Source organism: Meles meles, chromosome 6 (assembly GCF_922984935.1).
Source record: "Meles meles chromosome 6, mMelMel3.1 paternal haplotype, whole genome shotgun sequence".
NCBI classification, from domain to species: Eukaryota; Metazoa; Chordata; class Mammalia; order Carnivora; family Mustelidae; genus Meles; species Meles meles.
In genome coordinates this window covers 77,551,890-77,562,418 of record NC_060071.1, presented here as the reverse complement: position 1 = coordinate 77,562,418, position 10,529 = coordinate 77,551,890, and the positions used below count along the sequence as shown (strand labels likewise).

The following is a 10,529-nucleotide window of genomic DNA, read 5'->3' as shown; positions in this document are numbered from 1 at the left end:
TCCCACTTCACAAACATCACAGGCTCCTAAAGCCCATGTGTGGTTTGAGGTTAAGGATCTCAGCCTGTATTGGATCCCCTTCATTAGTGCCTCAGCATAATTTGTGGGTCCTGATGCAAAATAAAAATGCAGGGCTTGGGGCACCTGGGTGGCTCGGTTAAGTGTCTGCCTTCAGCTCAGGTCATGATTCCAGGGTCCTGGGATGGAGCCCCATATTGGGCTCCCTGCTCGGCGGAGAGCCTGCTTCTCCCTCTCCCTCTGCTGCTCCCCCTGCTTGTGCTCTCTCTGACAAATAAGTAGATAAAATATTTTAAAAATAATGCAGGGTTCCTTGTTCAAAGACATTCAAGACTGCAACAACAGTGCCTCAGACCCAGCACGCAGTGCTGTGTGACTGCATTTCTTCCTTCTGGCTCCTCTATTACCATCTTTACGGGCATTATTCTCACAGCTGTGTCTCTCACCCTAACTTGTTCTGAATTTGAGACCCAGCTGCTGAAGCTCCGTATGGATGTTTTTCTACCATCTCAAATTCAAGGATCTCCAAAATGGAGCCATTTACCCACATCCTTCTCTGCCCCTTAACTCCCAGTTCCTCACCATACTCCCACTACCTGTGACTCCTGCCTGTACCCAGCTGCTCAGTTGCCAACTTATACCAATTCTGACTCACACTGCTGGTGCCTCTGCTTGCCCCCCCTGCTGCCCCCCCCCCCCGCCCCCACCTTCTGCCTTGGGATGGCCCTTCATTACCGTCCATATGTATGACTGTTAATCATCCCCTCAGCTTAACTCTTCAGGCCTTGCCTCTGCTGCTCCGGTCCATTCACACCTCTCCCAGCCTCCTCCTTCCCAAGGACGGTCCCGATTGTGTCACTTTCATACTCAAAGACCTTTGGTGACTCACTGTCTGCAGGCTTGGGCACAAACTCCTTTGCTTGCCATTTAAGGTACTTAAAAGTAAGGTTCCAAACCTCCTTCTTCATGCTCATCTCCTACCCCTCCTCTTAATGTCCCTGAGGTTTCAACCTAACCATCGGTCCCCTCAAGGGGCCAACTGTGCTTTTCTGCATTTTACATTATGAAGTGCCTCTGTTCATGGTCCCCAGAGTTTAGACCTGGCTGTTTCCCCATAATCACCTAATTTCTCTGACCCATTCACCAAGCACCTGCCCATGGCCTGCCCATTGTTTCCCTTACATTTCTTCTAATGACCTTCTTCCTCTTTCTCTCCTTACTAGAAGGGGAACCTCAGATGCAAACCTGGATAAAATCATTAAGCATCAAGCAGATATGAGTGGGATCCCCGCTCTGTTGCTTACTGACCACAGGCAAGTTACTTAAACTTTCTTCCACAATAAAAGGTGCAATAATCTTATATAGTCATTAGAGAATGAACAGAGAAAGGGAATAAAGTTCAAAGGGTAATGTCACTACTCATATTATAGTCTCATAACCTCCCATGCTGAGCTGGTCCCCCTCGGCTCCTTCCCAGCTGCAGGGATCAGGAGACATCTCATCCCTCTTTCCATCAAGTTCTGGGAACCTGGGTGGGGCGGAGTGGTCTGGCCCTCAGGTGCTCCAAGTAGCTGTGCTGTAGTCTGGGGTGAGGGGAGCTGCTGCCTCTGCTCTCTTTGTTCAGACTCTTGGCTCAGGCAGCAGTAGGAGTAGGCGTCCCCAGGGGGAGGCACTGACAGCTTCAGTTCTCACACGGGCTTTGCAGGTGACAGTTGGGGTGGTGGGGGCCATCTTCATCATGCCCCAGCTGATGGGCCTCCTTGGTGAGTGTGGGCCCCACCTGAAACCAGCCCGGGGCATAGCTCGGGGTAGCTCTGGGTGCTAATTGTCGCCTCCAGCTCTCTCTGCAGAATAAGGGGAGGTAAGGTGATGAGGTCTAGGGTGTGGATTTGGTCCTGTTGTGTCAGGAAGTTACTAAACCTTCTAGCAATTCTTTGCTCCTCTCCAGGATTGTTTGCTCATCTGCAAAGGGACGAGTTAGACCCAGATATTTCCAGGCCTGTGGCTCCTTCTTAGACTACACCAGGACTAAAGTTCTGGAGCCTCCGTGGAGATTTAGGTTCCTTCCTCCTCTGGGCCTAAGCTTTGTAACAGTTTCCATCTGCAACTACCCCTTCTGCGGGGCTTTTGAGAACAGAGTCAAAATGAGCAAATGTAGAAAAGTTCTTTATTGAAAAGGGAAGGGTGGCTCCCTCGCTTGGGGGCTCCTGAGCCCTGGCCAAAGGGGGCGGTGCCACCTGCTCAGCTCTTCGCTATGGCATCTGAAGGCAAAAAAGTCTGTCCCAACCTCACCTTTAATAACCTTAAAAGGGAAGTGCCCTGGTGTGGTAGTGAATCACAGAATCAACTCTGAAGAACAGCACTTCCAAGCCTTTGCCTTTAAGAAGTTCTTAAAGGCAAAGTAGACAAGTGCCGCAACTAAGAACCAGCAAGTTCTAGGAAAAGTCTCAAAGAAGCGTCTTCGTATCTTTACCTTTAAGGATCTCTTAAAGGTGAGGCGTGCTCGCGCGGAGTATAAAGGTGGAGAACTGGAAATGGGTCTACGAAGCACTTTCCCAGTTCTCGCTTTTAGGATCTCTTTCCGGGAGAGGTGGTCAAGCAGTGACTTAATAATTAAGTCAAAACAGCTGGCGGAAGTATAGCCCCTCGGGCCCTCCAGAAGCCGCCTTGCCCTCTGGCCGCAGCGCGCCCGCCTGCAAGTCTGCGTCCTCGCCTTCTAGGCGCTCTGGCGCGGAGAGGTAGCCAGGGCGCGCGCGGTGGGGGGAGGGGGGCGCTGGAGGCGTCGCGGGCGGGTGGCCGGGCGCCCTGGGCGTTTTTGGTTTCCTAGACGGTCTTCGCTGAGGAAGCCGGACGGGGGCGGGGCAGGGCGAGGTGGGGGGCAGCAGAGGGCGCGGTGGCCATGGCGACCGCGGTGACCATGGCGACCGCGACTCAGAGCACGGAGAGGTCGTGACACGACCTGGAGCGCTGCTTGAAGAACTTGGCGTTGCGCGGCACCAGGTTGGCCAGGAAGCGCTTGGCCTTCTTGGTGAGGCTCTCGCGGCGCGCGGGCGGTGGAGGGCCGTCTGGGCAGCCCCACTCGGGCCGCGGGCCCCCGGCGCGGCTCCGTCCCCGGCGCAGCCGAATCTGGCGCACCGCGCCCTCGAAGAGCTCCCGCGTGTTGTGGTGCAGCGCGGCCGACGTCTCGATGTGCTTGCAGCTCAGGGTCCCTGCCAGGTGGCGGCCTTCTGCGGGAAGGGACGGGTTGAGGAGCCCTCGGGCTGCACGGGGCCCGGGCGGGGTGGGGTCTGGGGGAGGAGGTGGCAGGTGGCGTAGAGAGGGGTCGTGGCCTGTGAATCTCTAGCGACAGAGAACAAGGCAAGGATCACGCAGAGGACCGTGGTGGTGCGGAGGGGAGGAGAGACAGGGTCCTTGGCTTGGAGAAGAGGGGAGGAGTGAAGGGAAGGCGTTCTCCCGCCCTAGGCGTGGGCACTGAGAGTCTGCCCTTAGCCCGCTAAAGGGTAAAGGCAATTGTTTGCACACCTGGAACGGTAAAAGGGCCCTGCGGAGAAGAGGCGACCTGGAAGGGAGAGATCTCAGGTATGGATGAGGTACAGGATACTCACCCTCCAGTGAAACCTCCCGAGAGCGGGCCAGGTCGCTCTTGTTTCCCACGAGGATGACAGGGAGGTCGTGGTGGGGCCTCCCAGCTCGCAGCCGAAGTAGGGTCTCTGGAATTTTGGAGAAACTTCTCCGGTCCGTGACTGAGAAGACGATGAGAAAGGCATCCCCGGTCTGAAGGCAGTGGTCCCGCAGACACCCCCCTGCGTCCCCCTGCATATGGGCAGAGAGTGGTGGAATGTCAGGGTTGGAGGCAAGGGAGCACCCATCCAGCACCTGCATCTCAGGGATGAGGAATCTGGGTGTGAGGGAGAAACCACCTGCTTAGGACCACGGAGCTAGTTAATGGCAGAATCTTCATAACCTGGAGGGTGCTTGTGGAGGAGAGGGTGGTTTATAATGTGAGCCCCAAATGGGAGAATTGGGGACACAGGGTCCTAGACGGGGATAGCCCATCCTACTTTCTTATGCTTAAGCTCTTAGTTTAAAAATGAATACTCTTCAACTCTATGTAATCTGGCCTCTCATTTCTATGTAGTAATCATTTATGTTCAAATATTCACAAATCCTCACTTTCCCCCCTTCCCTGGTATTCCAGAGCCCTGAGCTCTCCTCCTGTCAGATCAGAGTCTTCCAGGCTGGAAAATCTATGGTTGGGATTGGTTTCAGGGTGTTCAGCCTCACTCACAGCTGCAGGGTTTGTCAAATTCAGATCTTAACTTCTCTCTGGGTCAGAAGATCCCAGAAAGACAGAGGCACTCAGTGCCATGGCATGCACATTGATGTGGGCCTCTGCTCTCTGAGATGATCCGTGTGAAAGGCCAGGTTCTAGAACATACTGGAACCAGGGCCTGCAGTGCCACCAGCCTTGAGCCAGACTCTGCCCCTCCCCAGCTCTCCTAGGTTCTTACCTGTTCCCAGATGTCATAAACAACTAGAGTCACTTCCTCCTTATCCACCGTGATGCGTCTTTCATAAGTGTCCTCTGTTGGGAAATAAAGACAGAATACAGCCCATTAGGAGGCTCCCCAACACTTGTGAGACCTGGTAACCAGGGACCCCCTCCAGGGAGGTTGCCACAGAAAAGCACTGGAACAGCTTCTCTTAGGTTCTGGCCTCCAGGGGCTGCCCAGGCCTTGAGTTCTTCCATCCCTGGCTAGGGCTCCACAGGTGCCCTTGACCCTTACAGGGCTCCCCCAAATACCTGGGTTCTCCAGCTCATGAGCACTGTCTCCCTGGAGACCACCGAAAGTGCCTGCTAGGGTGCTCTTGCCCACGCCGCTCTCCCCTACCAGCATGACCTTGAAGATGCCATCCTTTTGGGTGGGGCCTGCCTCCCCTGAGCCCAAGGAGTCAGAGGAACCAGAGGATGAGGCTTGAGGTGGCCAGTCAAGTTCATCTATGGCCTGGGCGCGCCGCAGCTGGTGCTTGTAGGGGACAGGCATACTGCCTCTTCGTCTGGGGGCCCCTGGGGCAGCGGGTGGCCCACCCCGGTCCAACCCTGCCAGCAGCTTCTCTGGCTTCTTCAGCAGTGAGGCATCTGTTTCTGGGGGGTGCAAAGAGAAGGAAGCTATGAGTGGGGGTATGCCTAGCCATCTGTAGAGGGCTCAACCCTGACTGCTGTGGCCTCAGAGCCCCAGTGGATGATGACAACCCAGAAGGAGCTGAGAATGTTTGGCCTGACCTCTGACACTGAAGCCTGAACTGGTAGGGCTAAAAGGAGCTGAACTAGAGGCTTACCCAATGTGGGTCCAGCCACAACATGTTCAAAACGTGCCCCATGCAGGGGAGGCACCTGTGTGTAGGCTTGCACACCCACTGAGGCCTCACGCTGACACACAGGCACACCCCCAGACTAGGCCTCTGGCCCCGGGGGCTCCTCCTCCTACCGAGAGGCCCTGTGTTCTACAGGAGAGGCCCTGCCTTCTATTGCCTCCCTATCTAACAGGTAATCCCTCCAACTGGGGAGGGGTGAAGGGGATGAGAAGCTGATGCTGCTGCCCAGGATCTGGGGGGTGGTGTCAAAAACTTTGTGGGGAGCCTGTTCCCAGGGAAGGGACTTTGCTCTTATGATGTGTGCAGTGCCCCCACCCCTGTGCATGAGAAGAGCAGCCTCTTCTCATGGCCCCACAGGTGAGAATCTCCCAGTGCATGGTTGTGTGTGAGAATCTTTCTGCATCTCTGGCAGTCCCTGTGAGTCCCAGAGAATCTTCTGTTCGTGGTGAGGTAGAGGGAGGGAGGGAGTGGGGGAGAGAGTGAGAGTGAGAGTGCAGGAGCATGAGGCATGAGCGAGAGGGAGAGTGACAATGCATGGGTCAGGGTAACTGGAGGAAGAACGACAGACACAACAAAGGGGGATGGCGAGAGGCTGGAAATAGCCCAGGATCAATAGTTGGCTGGCAGCCAGGGCCTCCAAGAGCCAGTGAAACCCTTCCAACAGGTCCCCAGGGCAGCCCCCAGCCGGTGATTCCCAGGCTGGTGGGCTACCCCTTCCCTTTCCCCCCATCCCTCCTGCCCATCCCAGCCTCTTAGGAGTGAGGCTGACCTAGGGGCTAATCACGTTTCCCCAGCGAAGCCCTGGAAGTGATGGGGGAGGGGGCATTTAGGCAGCACCAGGGGTGGGGCGGTGGGGAGGGCCCCAGCCCAGCCCGGCCTCAGTCCTGGTGTGTCCTGGTGTGAGCGGAGGCTTCCCCACTTTCTAAGTTGCTCTTCCCCTTTGCTGTTTGGGTTCAGGCTCCGTCAATCCCCAGTTCTGACCTCCCCACCAGAGCTTCAGCTCCCACCCCCATGGTTTCAGCTGGAACCTACCCAGCTCAGTCCTCACCTGGTGTGGGTGTCCCTGGCGGGGAGGCCTGGTGGCTGCCGGAGGGGCAGAGTGCTGTGGTTTCTGTGTCCGTGTCCATGTCCGTGTCGAGGTCCGTGTGCATCCGTGTGCGTGTGCAGCCCCGCAGCTTGCAGTACCCACTCCCTCACTCAGCAGCACTGTCAGCTTTTCCCTTAAATACCACCCCCTTGCCCTCCTCCCCCCGACACCTGGGGAAATTGTCCCGCCCCCTGATGAGGTCACACATGCTAATGAGCAGTGATGTCAGCGGGATTCCCTCCTCTCTACCCCCCCCCCCCTTCCTTTGTGTGGCTTCCCTCTCAGAGCACACACAGTGCGGAGTCTGGTTAAGACCTGACCAGAACGAAGTCAGAGCAGCAAAAGAGACAGGGGTTCAGAGAAGCCAGGTGAGGGTCTGGTGGGTAAGGGAGCTGAGGATGGCAGGAGGCAAGGACCCAGGAACTCGGAGGTCTTTCTCCAGGTGCTGGGACTGTGCGTCATTTGTCTGTGGACTCCCCGCCCCCAAGCCCTGTGTCCAGCTCAGAGTGGGTGCTCAGTGGCTAAATGAACGGCTTAGAGGCGGAACCTGGAGATTTGGGGTCACCCTGACACCAAGCTTCCCCATCATCCTCTCCTTTCCCATACCACCCCTTCTGGGCTAAGACCCACCACAGTAGCAATTTCCCAACTTTGCCCTTAGGCAGATGGGGGCTCTGAAGAGGGGAGCAATGACTGCCTGCTTTGGGCAGCTTCATTGGTCACTAGGTTCAAGCGGGTGCAAACCATGGGGGGACTGCCTCCCCTTCCCTCCTGCCCTGCCAGGCCCACTAACCTAGTGTTAATATGGGCAGGACAGAAGAGGGAGGTTGAGCTAAGCCCTCTAGAAGTTCCGGATCCCCAGTGCCAGCCCCGCTCTCTGTGCTCTCTGGGGCACCACCAGCCCTCTGGGCCTGCACAGCGTTCTCTGTCCTTTTGTTAGAAGCCAGGATTGGCTCTGCTGCTCCTTTTCTGCCTGGGTCCGTTTCCCTTCAGGCTCCAGCTCTTCTCTTTCCTTCCTGACAGGGCAGGCACCCACACAGACCTGACAGCTCCCTGGCTCCTCACCCTGTGTTTGTTGCCAGGTGATGTGCTAAGCTCCCTCCTGAGTTCTCTCCTTTCATCCCCATGACCTGAAGTCTCAGAGTGGTAGATGGCTGGCCTGTCCCCAGATGGATTGTGCAGCTGGGAAATGGGGACACCAGGATTCCCACCCTGATTTTTCCAATACCAAAGACTGTTTTTCATCTCTTAAGTTGCCTGTCTTAAATATTCCAGTTGTCTCCTATTATTGGGAATGTTCTGTATGGTAATCTTTGGCGGACTCCTCCAGTGGAAGAGACATAGAGTGATGTTGGACTGATGTGCAGTGATCACTTACCTGGACGTGAACTACAGGGCGACATTCGGGGTCTAGGGGGAGCCAAAAGGACTCCTGAGAACTACCATACTTTCGCACCTTTCTCAGTGGATAGACTCTCCAGTCCTCAGTCACAGCCCACTTGTCTTTCCTTACTCACAGTTTCAGAATGTCCCTGCGTATCCCCGTACTCAACATTTAGAGTAGCAAGGGGCCCCTGGTAGCCTGGTGGCAAGGGAAACAACACTCCAAAAAACTTTGAAAGCAGGCAGAAACATTTAAAAAGTGGTCAGAGCGGGGCGCCTGGGTGGCTCAGTGGGTTAAAGCCTCTGCCTTCAGCTCAGGTCATGATCCCAGGGTCCTGGGATGGGAGCCTGCTTCCTCCTCTCTCTCTCTGCCTGCCTCTCTGCCTACTTGAAATCTCTGTCAAATAAATAAATAAAAATCTTTAAAAATAAATAAATAAAATATTTAAAAAAAAAGTGGTCGGAGGGCATTTGGCAAAAAGGGAAACCGCTTCCCTGACACCGTGATAGCCTCTGAAAGCAGCATTATGGAGAGGCCACTGGTTTCTCCGAGGGATCCTCAGCACTCCACAAATGTATAGCCTATTGCAGAAGTGCTGAAGAGCAGTATGCATAGAATAATTTCCTTCCAAAATGAATTTTAAAAGTTTCACATTGTAAAAGGGTGAGCTTTGTGTATCTGAAAAATTCACTTAGGTGGTTGGATTCATTTCTAGGATATGAGATGAGAGTGAGTTAGGGTATCGCAGACCCCAGCAGGACTCAGCCAACTTTGGGTCGTAGGAGCAGGCTGGCTTTCACCTTGAACCACCATCTCTCTTGTCCCATGAGTAAGAGGTTGCGCACTGGCCCTGTCCCGGCTTCCTCAGGAGTGGGAGTTCCTGTGGAATAGTGGGGTATAGGTAGAGATTTGGAACTGAACCAATCCAGGTTTCACTCTGCATCTCTGTAGAGGCTGGGTTCATCTCCTGTCTCCTCTGAGAATGCTCCTGAACCTGTGAACTGGGTTGACGATGCTCGTGGCACAGCCTTGTTATGAGGGTTCACACACATGAGAAAGGATCTGGCACTTGGCAGGTTACCCAGCTCTCTGGTGCTCCCACAACCTCAGGCAGTATAGCTGCAGGTCCCTCTCCCCTCGAAGCCAGGCCTGGAGCTTGGTTCGGCTAGATTCTCAAAGACTGAAGTCTGGTCTGTGCTGTTATCTCAGAGTCCCAGGCTGATCTCCATCCTGTGGTGAGAACGCCTCCCTCCTCCACAGGCAGAGCCTTGGCGAGAGTCCCACACCCTGACACTGAGCACTTTGGATGGCGGTGTTTCAGTCCTGATAGGATGTGAGGTAGTCCCGTTTCTTTTTCCTTAGGCCATGGTGCAAGTAAACTTGGGTGACTGCTCCCCAAGGCCCCACCTCTCCTGAGTGGACTCTTAGTTTCCCCATGCTGCCTGCACAAGGCTGATCCCCTCTCCACCAACCTGGTGTTCCACTCCCATCTTCTAGAGCATACACACAACATCTAGAGAAACTTCTTTGAGGCTCAGGAATCCAGACACACAGCCCTTCCCAGTGAACTCTACCCTCAGGTCTTCCCCCTCTGGCTTTCTAAAGCATTTCATCCTGAGGAGCATTCTTTTACCTTAAGTCTTTCTCCACATTCAAGTTACAAATACTACCAGGAGGTAAAAAGTCTGGAGCAGGACAAGGGATGAAGCTATGGCCTGAAGGTTTTTTCGGAAGGCTATAAAGAGAAGAGCAAGGGAGAGGCACAGACCGTTGATGGGGAGGTGTGGGAGGGAAATCAGCACTCCCTGCTTCTCTGGACCTGACACTGGGGGAACCCAGGGACTGTGAGTTCTCAGGAAGTCCCAAACGGGGAAGAGTCAGCAAGGATGGGGATCTCTGAAGGCCCTTCCCCCGTCTCCAGAGAGTGGAGTAAAAGGATTCTGGCTCTTTCCCAAATCAAGATCCCATGATCCTGTGACTGTACCACATTCACCCTCTGCCACTTCTTTAGGCTCTTGCTCCCTGGGAGGAGGAAATATGCGGTTGGGGCTGGGTTGTGAGGATGCTGACAGGCTGTGATCAAAGGGCCCCTCCACCAAGGGGTGGGAAGAGACCAGGCCTGCCAGGAAGGGTAAGGGCGAGCCTGAGGGAATTCTGCTTCTGTGGGGGAATGCCTCCTTTTCACTCGTGGGGCACTGTGCCCACCTATGGATTTGGTCAAAGTGATGCCAGCATCTTCACACCCCAAATGAGTATGATTTTTCCCTCGATTTATGTCTCGCCTAGGACAGACTGTCACTGCTTGGTGGGTGGGGTACAGGGTGGAGGCCAGGAGTCGTGGCTCCTGTCTTCCACTAGGGACATTCTGCTTCTGTGATCTGTGCTCTAGGAGAACTCCATAAGCGGGAACCTTCCCAGCTACATGGCTCAGCTGGCTCACCAGACTTCTGGCCTGGTGATGAGTAAAGAGGCTTGGTGCTTACCCCCGGTGTCACTCACTATAAGAACTGAGCCCCAGGGGTGGGTGGGGGCGGTGGAGAGAGTTGGTCCCTAGGGTTCTGGGAACTTTCTTACCCTCTGAGTGGTATAAAAACCAAGGGTATGTGGTTAGAAAGTGAGTAGGAAGAGGGCAGGAATGGGAGGGCAGACCAGAGGGCTTCATGG

General features: G+C 54.8%; 1 protein-coding gene across 3 annotated transcripts; it reads right to left on the bottom strand.

The window, feature by feature from the left end:
• Window positions 1–328: 328 nt before the first annotated feature.
• Window positions 329–10,487, bottom strand: REM2 (RRAD and GEM like GTPase 2). Of its 3 annotated transcripts, none has more exons than XM_046008309.1 (5): window positions 6,443–10,487; window positions 4,823–5,164; window positions 4,530–4,603; window positions 3,624–3,831; window positions 329–3,245 (listed from the first exon to the last, which is right to left on the bottom strand). In XM_046008309.1, exons 1-5 carry the CDS (start codon window positions 6,543–6,545, stop codon window positions 2,950–2,952), a joined length of 1,023 nt encoding a protein of 340 aa, XP_045864265.1. In that variant the 5' UTR covers window positions 6,546–10,487; the 3' UTR covers window positions 329–2,949. The 3 variants fall into 3 exon arrangements, with proteins under 3 accessions (XP_045864265.1, XP_045864266.1, XP_045864267.1); XM_046008310.1 differs by having other exon boundaries at window positions 329–3,242; XM_046008311.1 differs by lacking the exon at window positions 4,823–5,164.
• Window positions 10,488–10,529: the final 42 nt, after the last annotated feature.